This window comes from Sciurus carolinensis, chromosome 5 (genome assembly GCF_902686445.1).
Source record: "Sciurus carolinensis chromosome 5, mSciCar1.2, whole genome shotgun sequence".
Lineage (NCBI taxonomy): Eukaryota > Metazoa > Chordata > Mammalia > Rodentia > Sciuridae > Sciurus > Sciurus carolinensis.
In genome coordinates, this window is record NC_062217.1 from 148,666,698 (window position 1) to 148,685,335 (window position 18,638).

Genomic DNA, 18,638 nt, shown 5'->3' on the forward strand with positions numbered 1-18,638 from the left:
TCAGTAAAATCCTAACCCTATATCAATCCAATCATCTGCTCTATCAGTTACTATAATTATATCCAAGCTAATAAACTATCCACAAAAAACTTCTATTATTGTACACTCTGTTGCCAATACTACTGATTCACATATTTTTACTTCTGCTCTGGATTCTTAATATATTCTGGATCAGCAAGATCTTCCATTGTATACACCAGGTTTTAAAAATCTTTAGCACGGTCTTCAAATCTATGAGGTTATCACTTCTTGCATTAAAATTAGCCTCATTTCTCACTTCAGTATGGAAGGCTATAAGACAGTAAGACCTCGACCTTCCAACACCTACTCCCACAAAAGCATCTTTATCTGCACCCATTCCTCCTCTTAGTATCAGTAGCATCGGGCTAGCCCCTCCCACTATTCTCCCAACCCAAACTGTTTTCCCAAGCCAAATCTGTTCAGGGACTTCCTTTCCACTGGTTTTTGACTCCCAAGCACATAAATACACTAAGTCTTCCTACTGAATATAAATTCCCTTGAGTCCACTCCTTTTAGTTCCTCACCTCTCTTCTTTCCTTAAACAGACAAAAATCTGAAAAGAATAGTCTAGATAAGCAATTTTCATTCTTTTTGGTCTCAGGACCATTTTATAAACTCAACACTTCTTGAGTATTCCAAAGGGTTTTTCAGATATTAAAACAAATTTTAAAGTATTTACGTATTAATTTACTTAAAACAAATCTGCTAGGCGTGGTGGCACATGACTATAATCTCAATGACTCAGGAGGCTGAGGAAGGAGGATTGTGATTTTGAATCTAGCCTGATAACTCAGCAAGACCCTATTTCAAAATTATAAAAATCATAGGACTAGGGATGTACCTCAGTGGTATAGTGTCCCTGGGTTCAATCCCCACTACTGCAAAAACAAAAAATAAAAACAAATGCATTGTCTATTAACATTTTTATTAAAAATAACTGATTTAAAACAAAATTTTAGTGAGTAAACTGGCATGGTTTTACATATTTTGCAAATCTTTTTTGATTTCATCAATCTTACAAGTCTTTATTGAGAAATTAACAAGTTACATTTGTTAGATAAAAGTGTCCAAAATTCTAATTTTTTGCTTGAATCATGAAATTCTATCATTGATGACAATGTTATTTCCCTTAACTTTTTATTTCCACTTAATTTCCATGGAAATACCTGCTGCATACCCAAATCTGAATAATCATAGTTTGGCTAACAGTCACTCTTTCCAGTAAAAATGGCATTCCATGAAAGAAGAGGCAAGACATCTGATGTAAACAATCAGTGAAATGGTTGTAAGACAACCATCATACTTCACTGTACAGCAGAAACACTTTATAAGTACTTCCCTTTCCATCACACAATATATATATATATATATATTGGGGGGGTACTGGGGTACTTGACCACTGAGCCACATCCCCAGCCATACTTTGTATTTTATTTAGAGACAGGGTCTCACAGAGTTGCTTACTGCCTCGCTTTTGCTGAAGCTGGCTTTAAACTCCTGATCCTCCTGCCTCAGCCTCCCAAGCTTCTGGGATTATGGGCGTGTACCACTGCGCCTGACCATCACACAGTATATTAAGAAGATATGTTGGTAGAGTGCTTGCCGCTTATGCACAAGGCCCTGGGTTCAATCCCCAGCACCACTAAATAAATAAATAAATAAATAAATAAATAAATAAATAAAATACAATTAGTCCTTGGTTTAAGAAAAAAAAAAAAAGATATGTACTCAAGGGAAACTTAACTAAAATTATATTTTTACTGCTGTATCAAGGACATTTTGAAATGAAATTGGCTTTTTAAAAAACTGAATGTATGATGGTAAAAAATGTGGCTATTAGCATAGTCTGGTCCTTTAGTCTTGATTCACACTATAATGCAAGCCATCTTACCCAATGATGCTTTTGGACCATTAGTGGGAAATGTCAATGTGTTAAAATTAAATAAATAAATAAATAAATAAATAAAAGAAAATAATGTCCTAATATTATGAAAATGGTTTTGACCTCACAGAACGAAAAAATTCAAAGATCCTCAGGGGTCCATGAGTCACAGTTTGATAACTTCTGGCCTAGATTTAATTTCTCCGTTTCTTCTTGTCTCAGTTCCTCCTCAACCTACTATAATCTGGTTTCTTCTGTTACCTAAAGGCCATTATACTTTGCAAAGTCACCAATAATGTACAAACTGCTAAAGTTCATTGAATATTTTCATTCACATTTTCATCATTATCCATACCTCTGTAGCATTTGACTCTGTTGCTTCCCTTTTCCTTGAAACTTTTCCATTTCTTTCTTAAAATCTACTTTATGTACCCTGACCATTTCTCAATCTTCTTTGCAGGTTCCTCTGCTTCAATTCACTTTGTAAACGCTGGTATTCCCTAGGTTTCCAACCTTGGCTTTCCTACTTATCCTGCTTTTTCAAGGTCATCTCTTCAGTTTTATGGATGATTATTCCCCAAAGAGCTAAACAGATAAACCAGACATCTCCACTAATTGTGTATACATATGTACATATGTGTATATATATGTGTCACATATATAGGCACATATACTTGTATATAAACACATATACACACATGTATACATAAAACATTAGACATGTCTATTTGAATGTTCCACTGACACCTTAATATCAATATGTTAAAAAAAAAGAACTCATATTCTTTTCCCATCTAATCTGTTATCCTTCCTATATTTCCCTGGTCCCATCAAGTATCCAGCTGCCCTCACCACAAACTTGGGAGGCATTCATGACTCCCAACCCAACCCCCAGCCATTAGTATTCAAACTGTCACCCAACACTATGAGTTATACCTCCTAAATCTCTTTCTTGCTTTTTCCCCCTCCACTTTACCTCACTGTCAAAATTCAGGGTCTCTGCCTTAGTTCATAACACATCCTGTACTGAGCTATGATTGTTCTAATAAATTCATAAGTGATGCCCCTGTCACTAGCCTAGCCCCACTTTAATCCATTATTGACAATACCACTGGAGTAGCATTTCTAAAATGCTAATTTGAACATGGCATTCTGTATTAAATTTTTTTAGCATGGTGAAATCCAAACTCTTTACCATGACATACCAGATCCTTTATGATCCAGCCATCTTTTCTCTCTCCTTCTGAACCTCTACACTCCAGTCATACTGTATTTTCTCAACCACGTTAAATGCTACATGCATATGTCTTAATATGCCTGAGTTCAATCCCCTGTACTCAAAAAAAAAGAATGAATAAACAAACACAATTTCACATGCATATTAATTTGCATGTGTTGTTTATGTGTTCAAAATTTTAAGGTATGAAACCTATATAATCTTTTAGAATTTAAGAATATTTCATTATACTGCACAGATTTCACTTTTTATTTCTTCTATAAGTTTTCATAACAAATTTTTAATATCTTGCAGGTGCATAATACCTTATAGTTTTCAAAGCATTTTCACAAACATCCTCTTAAATACATTACTAGAACATAGTCAACTGAGGAAAGCTTGGTTTTAACTCTATTTTATAGAAAACAAAAATGAGATATGGGGAGATTTGCCCGAGATCATTTGATCAAAAAATACCCAATCTTGAATTCAAGCCTTCAGATTCCCAATCATCACTCTTTCCAGCAGACTATGTTCTGTATTTAGCAGATGTTCAACAGGAATTGTTTTTGCCAATTATACAAGCAATCAATAACCAATGCAGATGAAGGCAGCATTTTCAAGGTAAACTGCTTTTGCCTAGCCTATGGGCTTTCTCTCACCATTCCACACCTGAACCCACTGCATCAAATTCTTTCCAACCTCTCTAATCTTAAGCAGCACTCCCCATGCCTGCATCTTTCCACAGATTTTACTGTTTCCTCTTTCTCTTCCAGTTCCTCTCTCTCTTCCATTCCTTCTTTTCACTTCCTTTTAGAACACTTTTCTACCTCTATTTCCTTATTACTTTCCCTTTCTAATCCCTTAAATCATCACAAATTTAAAGCTATTATACCATCAATGTCTCAATGGTAATAATCAACAGTATTTTTGGAGATTTTTAAAATTTTAAAATTTAGGAGTTGGGGAATGGAGCTCACCAGTGGAGCACTTGTCTAGTATGTATAGGCCCCCTGGGATCACCAGGATTCCCTGCCCCCTCACAGTTTAAATTTTTAAACCCTCCAAATTTGTTAAGCTAGTGACAATTTCCTAAAATGCCATCAAGTACTGTGATAGAGGTGTCTTACCTGCCGGTCTGTGCTTTAACTGCTTATATAGATCAATTGCACGTTGTTCCCTACAAAAGAGAAAACATGCTTCTCTGTGAAGGTAGTTTAATGACTTCACTAATCCACAATTTGAAATGAATACTACTGGTGAGTTGAATGATTCCATTTTAAAGCAAATTCAAATTGCCAATGAATATTCTATAGAGCATTTCACTGAGCAATAAGCAAGAACAATACAAATTACTAAAATGTGAAGCTTAACATACTTCACATCTGCTCTGATCTTTCACCACAGATAGAATATCCTTTCACCAGAAACATTTAAATTTGCAGAACTTATGGCTTGTGATTTAAGAGAAAATCTGGTTTCTAATCCAGACACTTCAGAAGTTAACCTCACTAAAGTAGATAAGCAATACCTTGGGCCAGAAGTATAATAAGTAGGGAAATAGTTTGTAATTTAGATATACTTGGAAAATTTTAACACTCACAAGAAACAGATGCTTTGATTAAAAAAGACAGAGTTATTCCCAAAATTTTCTGTGACCTTTCTTTTTAAATATGATGCCTATTTAGAGAAAGGAAAACTATAGCAAAGAGCCATACAGAGGCTAAACCTTCCAGATAAAAGAAAGAACAATGCTACAAAAAGTTACAGAAATCAAGTCCAAAAACACAAATACATCCTTACAGAGATTCCATCAAGTCTCCCTGACGTCTTCCATATGGACTTTTCTGTAGCTCCATGATTTCAGTGTGCAAAGACATAATCTGATCCTCAAGGTATCCAATGACACCAACCTAAAATATGATGAAAACACAAAGAAAATAATGAACTTACCATGACATAATACAAAACAAAACTCAGATCTTAAGGATAGAGAACGGGTCTGCTGTGGTAGTAGAACCAAATAATAAAAAACACTAATTCTTTTTTTTTTTGCGCGCTTGGGGAACACTAATTCTTTTAAAACCTTTTTATCCTTCAGATTCTGACAATCTTTCACTAAGAACATATTTATTCCTATACTTCTCTTTTTTCTCTCCTAACAACAGTAAACTACTAGCATTTTCTTATTCCTCTAGAGAAGCAAAAAGATAGATGCATCACTAACAAGGCAAAAAAAGTAGCCACCAAAATGACTAGTATTGCTTGTATCTGACGCCCCACCCATATCCTCAGGGAAGTTATCTACTGATACCAAGGAAAGCAACAAGTTAAGACCATGGACAAACTTACAAGATTAGGAAGGAAACTACTACCTAGAGAATGATCTATACCTAGGCAGACTATATAAATTTATTGTCTAAACCAGTATAATTTTGAGAGTGAAAGATAGTACTATTGATAATTATGGTAAGACATCAGGTATAAACTGGTACTGTCCCAGGTAAACTAGGATGTGCAGCTGTCTTTTCCAAACAAGTCATAAAAATACTAATACCCACCATTTATTTATTATTAACTCCCACCTAATCTTCATAAACCTACTAAAATATAATATGTATGTATGATATAATAGAAACTGAAGCTCCATGAAACCGAATAATTTGCCCAAAGCCCTTGTTTTTATCTACTACAGTACCTTCTTCTCTATATACAAAGCACCTACTAGGTATCTGTCTGAAATTCAAGAATAACAAACATTCTTTATATACCAAAACCAAAGACAATTTCTAAGGGAGACATTAAGAATTAATAAGTACACAGAATGAGCTCAGTGCTTTTACCTCAGCATAGTGAATGGCCTTTTCTTCCATTTCTTTCCATGCTTTTAGCATTTTTTCTGAAGCTTAAAAAAAAAATTCTAAATTGGTTATCTCAGAAATAGTCACAGCTTTAATTACTAGCTTGTCTGCTTCCTTGCTGTATCAATATCAAAGATGTATTATGGGTTGAATTGTGTCCCCCAAAAAGACATATTGCAATTGGAACGTCTAACACCTCAGAATGTGACCTTATTGGCAACAGGGTCATAATAGATATAAGCAGCTGAAGATGCACTGGAAAAGGGTGGGCTCTTAATGAAATATGACCAGTGTACTTATAAAAAGAGACACAGGAATACAGACACATAAGGGGACAATGCCATACGAAAACTGAGGCACAGACTAAAGTGCTACAGCTGCGAGCCAAGGAAAATCAAGGTTTGCTGGCAAAGCAGAGGAAGCTAGAAAAAAAATAAGGAAGGATTCTTTACTATAGGTGTCAAAGGGATGGATGGCTCTACTAACATCTTGATTTTAGACTTTCGGCCTCCAGAATTGTGAGACAATACATTTCTATTGTTTGAAGTCACCCAGCTATGGTATCTTGTTTTTTTTTGATATCATGTAGAAGTTCTATACAGTAATATAGATTGTTTTCTCCTCAAAAAAAATTTTAAAAGTAATTCATGAACATGTTTTTAAAAGATCGAATAGTATAAAAGGGTATAAAAAAAGAAAAGACCCTCTTCCTCCCCTCTACCCTAAACCCCAAGGGATATCACTATCATATAGACACTTTTTTCTTCAGTTTTTCCACAACTTAAAATAGCAATGGCCAATTAAAGATCCAAGTGATCTTTTAATATCAGTATATATTTATATTATTATTGTTACTATTATTATTTTGGTATTGGGGATTGAATGAACCCAGAGATACACTACCACTGAGCCACATTCCAAGTCCTTTTCAATTTTTATTTTTAGACAGGGTCTTGTTAACTTAGGGTTTCACTGAGTTGCTAAGGTTGGTCTTGAACTTGCTATCCTCCTGCCTCAGCCTCCCAAATTGAGATTACAGGCATGTGCCATGATGCTTGGTTTATCTCGTTCTTCTAACAGTTATACAGTATGCCTTTGACAAGGCAAAGATTTTTTAAATGTTTTTATTAGTGCATTATATTTATACATAAAATTGGGGTTCATTTTGATGTAATCATACAAGTATGGAATATAATATGTGCCACTTCAATCCCCAGTACCTTTCCCTCCTTTCCTCCCTACTCCTGTTCACCATCTTCTACTTAACTGGTGTTTCTTCTATTTATTACAGATTTTTTAAAATAGTGCTTTATAGATATACATAAAGGCAAAATTCATTGTGGTACATTCATATATATAAAGTCAAAGATATTTTAATGAAATAACTGCAATGTCATTCACCAGAATGCCTATAATACATAAATTTAAAAAAAAAAATCAATTACATAACCAACTTGAAGAGTAAATGTATTCATCTTAGTAGGACACTTTTGGTGATTTATCCTGAGGTACACATATCTTCCTTAGGACAAGTCTACAAACGATATTTGTTTCCTAAAAAAGATTTGTTTCATGAAACAAAACAGAAATGCTTGTGATGATCCCTTCAGTTTATTTGAATTTTAACTGTGCTTTTTATAGTTGCTTAGTAAATTCCATGGAAGATAAGTCTGAAGTCAAATACTGGAAATCTAGAGACTGAGTACAATAAAAAACAAAAGAATTCCTTAGTAGATGGTTTAGAAAGAAACAACCTTGGAATTATCATTATTATTGACAGTAAGATAAGTTGTTTAAGACTCCCCTGACTGTACTAATTCATTTGAACTGCTATGTTAAAAACAAATCCAAAACAAACAAACAAACAAACGAAAAAAGCATAAACTAGGTAGCATATAAACAACAAAAATTTATTTCTTGGTTACAAAGGCCAGGAAATCCAAGATGGTGTCTGGTGAGGACCTGTTTTCTGATTCATAGATGGTTGTGTTCTCACTGTGTTCTCACATGTTGGAAAGGGTAAGGGAACTTTACTCAGGCCTCTATTATAAGGGCACCAAGTTCACTCACAAGGGCTCCATGCTCATGACCTAAAAACCTCCAGATGGTCCTACCTCCCAATACCATCATGTTGGGAGTCAGTTATTTCAATATATAAATTTTGGGGGGACATGAACATTAAAGTCCATAGCACTGGCTAAGAAGTTGCCCCAGCATAGATTCTGTATCCAGTATAAATTTTTTATTTATTTTTAAAATGAGATTTTAAATTCAGATTCTTTAATTGTTTTAATATTATTTAGCCTTTTTAGACCTAAATAATCTTACTTCGATTATGAAACTAAGTTGCTCAACTAAAGAATTTTTAAAAAGAGCTAATATTTAAAACAAACATGGTTTATGATGACCTAAGTTATTCTGTCTCCTGTTCTAAATGTGAAAGTGACAACTGGCTGAGTCAAGAAGGTAAGAGAGCAGATTGTTCAAGGCTAGACACTCCTTTACACATTACACCAGATACTTACATATCCCATAAGTCATCTGTTCACTATATCTCTCCAAGTCAAGCTGAATGCTTTTGTGAAAAAACTCCAATTTAGCTTTCAGTTGCTGTGATGCTGAGATCAAAGTGTTCTTCATTTTTGTCAAGTTAGCATTATATCTAAGAAGACTTAACCTAAGCCATGGCAAAACAAAACAAAACAAAAAATACTATCGGCATTCAGAAACATTGGATAAAAATTTTATAACATAAATTACTGAAGGCCCAAACCTAAATGTCTGTTATCAATCTAAGATAGCTCATCTTTAGCATCTTGTCTTTGAAGATTTCCTGCCTCTGATATTCTGTGATGAACAATTTTCTTATAGTAGGACAGTTCAAGACGTACTATTAAGTCATTGCAATTTGATGACATCAGTAAGAAATCTACAAGTCTGATCAGAATATTACATTTAAAATTGTTCAAAATATTTTGGTATTAAATGTAACATTGATTAGTGAAAACTAGCAAGATTTATTGTCTTTTTTTATTCTTGTATTTTTTAGATCTTTATTTTATTTGCTTATTTTTATATGGTACTAAGACTCGAACTTCAGTGTCTCACACATGCTAGGCAAGCACTTTACCACTGAGCTATAACTGCAGCCCAAAATTAATTCTTGAGTATATTATGTACATGATATTGTGTTTGTAGCCCAAAATTAATTCTTGAGTATATTATATACATGATATTGTGTTTATAAAGAATAAACTCAGGGACTGGGGATATAGCTCAGTTGGTAGAGTGCCTGCCTTAAATGCACAAGGCCCTGGGTTCAATCCCCAGCACCAAAAGGAAAAAAAAAAAAAAAAAAAAAAAGAATAAACTCCACTTACATTGCTGCTCTTTGTCCCTGAAAGAGCCTGCTATAGTCTTCTTTTAGCCCAGACACATAGTGCACTGCTTCAGCCCATACTTTACGTAGCTGTATAATTGGAAGCTGTATTTTGCTGTCTTGTACTATAGGCAAAAAGACGAGGAAAAGGGGAAATGAGTTACTTTTCACAACATTAAGAGTTCATTTACTACTCTTTGATTTCCTGTCTACACAAATGGCATTCCCACAAATGCTAGAAACAGATGTTAGAAAGTATTTCAGCTTATCCACTTCCATATAAGTATACTGAGTACCTGTAATACACAAGCCCAACTCCAAATACAGGGGGAAATAAAAGTGAATGGCATAATCACTACCCTTACAGTTGGAGATTATTCCTATATCTGCCCTTTTTTCTTGCTTCTTCCAAATCTGGAATACTCTTTTTATCTCTCTGCTAATTCAAATACATCCAGTCTTATCTCTGCCAGTCTTTCCTGTTTCTAAATAATAAATATCTCCTGATGACCAACTCAGCTTCAAGAAAGCATACAGAGTAAATGGCATATTAATAAGTTATGCCAGACTTTAAAAAATTAACTAATTTTTTATTACCTCTTGCCCATTCTTTATTCTCTAATAAAAGGAACCAGGGTTCCTTACAGAAATGGTTAATTTTAAGACTTGGGTAGTAAACATGTAAGATGAACCTAGAAAGCAGTGCCAGAATGTAAGAAAGAAAGTACTAAAGAAACAAAAATAAATAAATAAAAAAAAAATAACAATTCATTGATGGGAACATGTAAAACAGGTAGAAAAGCCAGTGAGAAAAGTTCTTAATGGCCATACATGGAACAATTTGAGCAATAAATTAGTATTATTTTATAATTCAAAGTATAAAAAAAATTCCATGAGCCCAAAACAATAGGAAAAAAATCACTGAATAAATTAATAAATGGCAGAGAAGAGATAAATCTCTGAATGTACAAGAATTTCAAGTGAATTATGTAGATACTCTACCCTGAAGGAGTGGAGCTTAACTCCCCACTCCTTAAATGTGGTTTTACACAGTGACTTCCTTTTAAAGAGTAGAGTATGTAAAGGAGAAGGGGGGGACAATTAACTGTTATACTGTTACAGTGGAGAGAACTTAAAAACATTACTTCAGCCAGGTAATAAGGTCAATACCAGTAGTCATAAAACGTGTACTAGGATAGTATGTACTTAACATGCAATAAAAATGTCACTTTACTTCTGTGACCTTTCTCTCAAAAAGACCCAAATTCTCAGTCTAAATTATAAGGGAAAAAAAAAAAGAAGACAAATTCTAATATAGGGGTATCCTATAAAATACTAGATCAATCCTCCTCAAAACTGTCAAGGTCATCAAAATTATAAAAATTCTGAGAAACTAACAGTCCAGAGGAGCTTCAGGAGCTACAACTAAATGTAATGTGGTATCCTGCATGGGATCTTAGAACGGTAAAAGGACATAAGGTAAAAATTAAGGAAATCTAAATAATATTACTTTATTACATAATAATAACCTATGGGTTCAAAATTATAACAAATGTGTCATACTAATATAAGATGTTAACAACAGGGGAACTGTATGTATAAGGAAGGCAGTTACATGAGAATTCTACTATCTGCTCAAGTTTTTTTTATAAATCTAAAACTGGTTCTACAAAGAGTCTTGCAGCAAAAAAGTTAAAATCTGGGGAAGGAGATTGACTTGAAAAAAGAATGAGGGAACTTCTGAGGTGAAGAAATGTTCTCTGTCTTGATTGTGGTGTGGATTATATAGATATATATAAATGTATATATACACATATCTACATATATATACATACATATATCATCAATTTGAGAAATGTAAACTATTTCTCAATTTTGAAAAAAAATTAAAAGGAAAGCTAATGAAAAGGTAACATAGCACTGTAAAGATTATATATATTTTAGCACCATGCCCAATTTTGTTCTTGATTTTGGGTCTGGGGATTGAACCCTACCCAGAGCAGCTGTACCACTGAGATACATTCCCAGCCTTTTTAAATGATTAATTTTTTGGTACTGGGGATTGAGTCCTGAGGTGCTTTACCCCTGAACCATATCCCCAGTCCTTTTTATTTTTTACTTTGAGACAGGGTCTAAGTTGCTTAGTTCCTTGCTAAGTTGCTGAGGCTGGCCTTGAATTTATGATCCTCTTGTCTCAGACTTCTGAGTTGCTGGGATTATAGGCATGCACCACCATGCCTGGTTTAATGTTTTGAGGAAGGGTCTTATTAAGTTTCAGAGGTTGTTTTTGAAGTTTCGATCCTCCTGCCTTATTCTCCCAAGTTGCTGGGATTACAAGGCATGTGCCACTATGTCTGGTTCCAATTTTTTTTTTTTTGAAGGGGGGGTACCAGGGGTTGAACTCAGGGGCATTTAACCACTGAGCCACAACTCCAACCCTTTTTTCATATTTTATTTAGAGACAGGGTCACAGGGAGTTGCTTAGGGCCTCTCTAAGTTGCTGAGGCTGGCTTTGAACTCTCGATCCTCCTGCCTCAGCCTCCTGAGCCAGTGGGTTTACAAGTGTGTGCCACTGTGCCTGACCTGGTTCTAAGTTTGTTCTTGATTTTATAATTTTGTGCCCAATTTTAGTTTGAGTAGACATAAATTCATTATTTAACTTGTTCAAAAGAAAAGAATCATCTTCATAGGATAAATTAAAACATTTGAACATCAAGCAATATTCTTCAGTTAAAATGGAATAAATATTTAAGGGCAAGATGTATGTAGCTCAGTGGTAGAAAGTAATTGCCTAGCATCCATAAAGTCCAGGATTCAGATCCCTGGGAGGGGAGGCAGGCGAGAAATAAATATTTCATAGATAATAAATACTCATAGATAATGAAGGAACAGTTCAAAAGTAGATTTAATTAAGGGTGCAGTTTCATTTTCCTATCTGTGAAAGCCCTATCCTCCTAAATGAAGAATCAGGTAGTGATTTACAATCTACCTTTTTGCCTTCCAAAAGACATAAATCTATTTTTTATCATATATAGAAACCCCAATTATGAATGATACACACAAAACAAACCACCAAAAGACCATTTCTACTAATCATGTTCAGAGTCAAAACTATATTATTTCAAGGATTAAAGGTCAGCCATGAAATGGACTATACTTACCAATATAATTTACACAATCTGATAAACTTCTGGAAGCAAATGGCCCTTCATATACAGTTTTACTTTTATCAAACAAATAAACCATATAACTATCACAGCCTCTCTGAAAAAGAAACAATTAAAATTGTGCTTCAAAATACTAGATTTTCTAAATATTTTAGTATCAGATTTCCTAATTTGAAATGCAAATGAACAAATTCAATGTATATCAACCTACATTTTATAGATTTAAGGTCTAAACCTAGAGGAGGGAAAAAGTGCTGAAATGAAAATAATCACCATCCCAAAAGAATAAAACGAAAAGGCAAATATCCATAGAATGAAAATACTATTTAGTAATCAAAAGGAATGAAGTACTAATACATGCTACAACATGAATGAACCTTAAAAATGTAATTCTAAATGAAAGAATTTAGACATGAGACTATATTTTATGGTTCTGCTTAAATGTAATATTCAGAAAAGGTAAATAAAGTGGATCAGTGGCAGAAGGGAGATTAACAATGAACATGATGGATCTGTTGAGATGGAAATGTTTTTAAATTTATTTAAATTTATTTTAAAAATCACTGAATTGTATACTTAAAATGGGTGAACTACATATTGTAAAACATGCCTACAAAAAGCCATAAAAAGAAAAATAGAAAACACATGACACAATCATATTTACCACCAACCTATCCTCTGGCAGTGTCTATTAGACTGCTAGTCTAATTTCAAGGTCCTAGGCTTCAAATAAAAGAAGGAAGAGAAAGCAGGAGATAACTGGCACCAAAGAAAAAGCCTTAAAAAGTTCAAAACAACAAATACATCATTTATACCTGTTCCCCTTATAAGCAATGATAAGAGGCACCAGTGAGGCAAAACTAAAAGAATTATTATAAGATGTATAACATTCCCCAAGGGATCCCAAGTATGTATCAAATCAGTCATAGAGCATGCAATTCCTCTATGCAGATTTCTTATCAGAAATTCTAGACTCTAGAATTCTCTTACAATCCTTCCTATAGCACAGTAGGGTAACTGTAGTCTACAAAAACTAATTATACATTTCAAAATAACTAAAGTAAGAATATAAAGGGTCTCAATTCATATAAGTGATAATATTTGAGGAGATAGAAATGCTAATCACTTTGATTTGATCTTTACACATTGCACACATATACTGAATTAATACTATATAAATAAGTACAAATATTATGTCGATTAAAAACAAAAAAGAATTCTCTTACAACTCCATCTAGAACACATTGAGAGGCTGGTTTCCGAGGATCCAGAGAAATTCCTGTCTCTGAAAGAAGTTCTTGAGAACCAGTATTTATCCCAGTTTCACGCTCAATACGAGACTGTAGTGAATGAAGACTTTCATCAGGTGGTAACAGAAAAGAAATGATCTTTGCAGAAGTCATATTTAGGATGTGTACGATCTATATAAATAAGAAAAATAAATCCATTGATCATTTTCTATATAAATGATTCAGTGCAAGATATTAAGAAGGGAATATGAACAAAAGGCATTATTTCTATACTATACGAGGTTTACTCATTCTCCAAAGTAAGATCATCTGTAATTATGATATTCTGAAAACTGAAGAACAGAATTTACTTTTCTACTACAATAGATGTTAGTTCTAAAAAATAAAATTTCAGTTTTAAGGATGTACATCAATAAAAATTCTAATTAAATATAATACAACACTTATTTTGAGAAACATTATCACAGACCTAGAAGGAAACAGTCTCATATATGAAGTGCCTAACTGATGTCAACCACAGAGTTAAGTGCTTTCACATAACAGTCCCAATTAATTAAATCTTCTCAATCAGTATCTTAGCAGAGAGAGAAACCAGGGCTCTAAGAAGTTAGTTTGTTAGGGATCATACAGTTGATAACTGATAGAGCTTAGATCTGAACTCCTGTCTTATTACCTCAAGTTGCCTCAAGAACTAATCATCTGATAGAAGAGATAGTTCACTCTTTCAACAGGAAAAAAAAGCATTGTTACCCTCACAAGCAAATCCCTGAGCAGTGACCTACCTAAGGGTTCACAGTTGGATAAGAAAACAGTCTTATTACTCCCACATAAAGCCCCAGTGATGGCAGTCTCATATAGGCCAAATATGTGAGGCAAGTAAGACAGGGCTCTATCTAGGTAACTAAGGACAGCCACAGAGTCGGAGGTCAGTCTTTTGATCACAATACTTCTTTTCCTTTCACTATCCTTAGATAAGCAACACATAATTAATACCTGTTTCTTGATTACTCACATTGATTAGTATGTGCAAATGATTAAAATTATCTCTGCTGGAAATCCTTACTACAAAAGCAAAGTTATTAGGGTTGTATTAGAGTACCTGCCTGGCATGCTAGAGGTCCTGGGTTTGATTCCCAGCACTGTGTGGGGTGGGGAGTAGTAAAAAGGCTTCCTTTCTTCCTTCATCTTAAGATACAAGGAGCCAGGGGTATATCTCAGTGCCAAGAGCACATGCCTAGCATGAGTAAGGCTTCAGGTCAATCAATCCCCAGTATGCATATATCCCTGCCCATTCCACAAACAAATTTCAGTTGACAGGCTGGGGAAAGAGATCAGTGGCAGAGCACTTGCCTAGCATGTGCAAGATCCTGGGTTTGATCCCCAGTACTGAAAAATATATTGTAATTGACATTTTTCAAACACACAAAATTGTAGATAACAGTATCATAATCCTACTCCAAAGCCTGCGAATGCTTTGCCTGGTTTCAACCATCATTTATACTGAGTCGATTTTATTTCATCTATATGATTCCTCATAGACCTTTCCCCTGAAGTATGTTTTTCTGTGTTTTAAATTCTTGATTTTAACTTTTGATATGTAAAAATCATATATATATTTAAGATACACAATGTGTTATTCTGATATACATTATGAAATGACCATATTTCAGTTAATTAACTTATTTATTCCTTCTTCATAGCTACCATTTCTACACCCTTTGACCAACATCATCACATTCCCTTCTGCCACTAGCCCCTGGTAACTACCATCCTATTCTCTGTTGCTAAGTCTGACATTTATTTATTTATTTATTTATTTATTTATTTATTTATTTATTTTTAAAATTTTGACCAGGTAGGTCACTGCCAGGATCCAACTGCAACCAGGACGAGGACCGTGCTTCCCACAAAACCTCCCTGAGGATGGTGGAGTGGTAGACACAGCATCTCCACCATGTACTGATGTTTGGCAGGCAGCTATATATCCAAGTTTGACTCATTTATATTCCAAAAGTAATTGAGATCATGCATTATCTCTTTTTGTGTCTTATTTCACTTAACGTAATGTCTTCCAGGTTCATCAATTGTGCTAAATGACAGGATTTCCTTTTCTATTAAGGTTGAATAATATTCCATTATATATATACCACATTTTCCCTATGCACTCATCTTTGAAAGGACATTTAGGTTGTTTCTATATGTTGGCTATTGTGAATAATGTTTGCAGTGTGTTCAGGTCTCTTCATAATCCTGTTTTCATTTCCCCTTGATATTCAAAAGTAGGAATACTGGATCTTATGATAGTTCTATTTTTAATGTTTTGGAAAGCCTTCATACTATCTCCCATAATGGCTGTACTAATTTATATTCCCATCAACAGTATCCAAGGGTTCTTTTTCACCACATCCTTGCCAACACTTGCTACCTGGAATGTCCCCCAAAGGTTCATGGGTTAAAGGCATGGTTCCCAATAAAGCAATGTTCAAGGCAGGGCTTTGGGGAAGTGATTGGATCATGGGGCTCTAACTTCATTAATGGATTCCTAGCTGAATGGACTACTGCAGGTTAGTGCAAAATGTAGGAGGTGGGAACTAGATGAAGGGAGTGGGTCCTTGGGGGTGTGCCCTTAGGGATCATGTCTTGTTTCTGTCCCTTTCCCTCCCCTGGCTTCCTCGCTACCATGACAGAGAATTTATTCCACAATGCTCTCTCCACCATGATGTTCTAACTTACCACAGGCCCACAGCAATGGAGCCAGCTGAATTGAAACCTCTGAAACCATGAGTCAAAATAAATCTTTGTTCCTTTAAGTTGTTTTTCACAGGTATTCTGCCACAGCAAGACAGAGCTAACACACTATAATTTGTCTTTTCTATAACAGCCATTCTAATAGGAGTAAAGTGACATCTCATAGTTTTTTTGTTTGGGTTTAGTTTTCTTGTGGTGAAGAGGATTGAACCCAGGGCTTTGCACATGGTAGGCAATACACTACCACTGAACTACATTCCCTGCCAAACTGTGGTTTTGATGTGCATTTTCCTGATGATTAGAGTTGTTGAGCACCTTTTAAAATGCCTGTTGACCATAAGAATTTCTTCTTCTAACAAATATGTATTTAGCTCATCTACCCATTTTTAATAGGTTATTTGTAATTGGCATATTCAGTTGTATAGGTCCCATATCAATTTTAGACAAGTTTTGCAAGTATTTTTCTTAATCTGTAAGTTGCCCTTCCATTTTGTTAAATATTCCTTTGTTGTGCAGATTTTTTTTTAATTTGAAGGGCATTATTATTTCTACTTACAAATTCTGACAATGATGTTTAAATAAGTGGTGCTACAGAAATACCAAACTACTTTTAAAACACAAAACTTATCTTTTTTATGTAAATTCCAAATGTCATAACAAGATTGCCAAAATTTCTCAGCATACCATTAAAAGACTTTCCTTTTAATATATAATAAACTTTAAAGTTTAAATTATTTCTTACTTATTCTTCAAAATTCAGCCCTATTATTATATTTAGGAAGTATCCATAAAGCCTCTGTATTATCATAAATGTACTCAATACTTAACCTTATACTGCATAACTTCACAATAATATTGATCCTTTGAGGATATTACTGTTCCCCAAAAAAAGAGAAAGTAAATACCTGCTCAGATTCATAGACAGGTAAACAGTAGTACTGCAAACTTAACTAAAATCTATAGGAGCCCTAACCCCATAATGAGGAATCTTTCTCCATGCTCTATGACAAACATGCTCACAGACTAGTAGGAATGATGCCATAATTACTATGACAAATCTAAAAAAGAAAAATCTGAGTCAAAACTTTTCAGAGGCAACCTAAAACTACCAAGCTGGGCTTTGCTAACCACTGAGGAGTGAAACCAAATCAAGAAGCCAGCTATTTTTTCAGTGTTAGTCAAGAATGACATGAACATGCCCTCAAATACACATTTAATCAAGTATGCCAAGATTAGATTAAAACCTTACTTGAGTATGAATTCTCATTTTAATGTTAAAAAGCCCATATACTATTGGCACTCAATAAATACAGAAAGGCTGCAGATGAGAGTTGTTTCTGGGTATACAATATAACAAACCTATACCTCTCATTCATATCAATGAATAATTACTAAGAACCTGATACATACCCTGCTCTGAACAGAATGCCAGAGTAGGGATGGAGTCAGGGTAGGGTGAGTAACTGTTAATGAAAATAGTAAAACCAACCAAGCATTGAAGAAGAAAATCTTAAGTGGAGATGTATGAGTAGAAGCTGAGAAATAACTAGAGAGAATATATGAAATATGATTAAGTGACAAACTGTGTGGCAGAGACCATTGAAAAAAAAGGCAAGTTAAAGATATGCCCATATAGGTAAGGAGATGTGCACAGATGGAGATCATACCATATAGAACATTCATCAGAGTGCAAAAATACACAAGGGGTTTGATGGCATGAGGAACAGTGACTATTGACTACCTCTAAGTGAGGTAAAGGTTGAGAGAATCAGGAACAAGACACATACTTGGTTGGGGTGAACCTATATTAGGAAGCCCAAAAGAGCCAGGCAGATCAGTTTAGATGTGACTTAGTAGGCAAAAAGAACTGTGTTAATTCATGGACAGAAGAATATAAAACATAGATATATATATAATTTTTTTTTTTTTTTTTTGGTACCAGGGATTGAATTCAGAGGCACTCAACCACTGAGCCACATCCCCAGCCCTATTTTATATTTTATTTAGAGATAGGTCTCACTGAGTTGCTTAGCACCTTGCTTTTGCTAAGGCTGGCTTTGAACTTGCAATCCTGCTGCCTCAGTCTCCCCATAAATGGCAACAATATGGGAAGG

At 34.5% G+C, this 18,638-nt stretch overlaps 1 protein-coding gene across 2 annotated transcripts in view; it reads right to left on the bottom strand.

Moving 5' to 3' along the window:
• Chuk (component of inhibitor of nuclear factor kappa B kinase complex) overlaps positions 1–18,638 on the bottom strand; it is a 37,249-nt gene that overhangs the window by 6,588 nt on the left and 12,023 nt on the right. For both annotated transcript variants that reach the window (XM_047553843.1, XM_047553842.1), the window contains exons 10-16: positions 13,753–13,947; positions 12,521–12,623; positions 9,361–9,484; positions 8,506–8,657; positions 5,963–6,024; positions 4,923–5,032; positions 4,250–4,299 (exon numbers count right to left, since the gene is read on the bottom strand). In XM_047553843.1, coding sequence (XP_047409799.1) covers positions 4,250–4,299; positions 4,923–5,032; positions 5,963–6,024; positions 8,506–8,657; positions 9,361–9,484; positions 12,521–12,623; positions 13,753–13,947 — 796 coding nt within the window. The remainder of the gene's footprint in view (positions 1–4,249; positions 4,300–4,922; positions 5,033–5,962; positions 6,025–8,505; positions 8,658–9,360; positions 9,485–12,520; positions 12,624–13,752; positions 13,948–18,638) is intronic.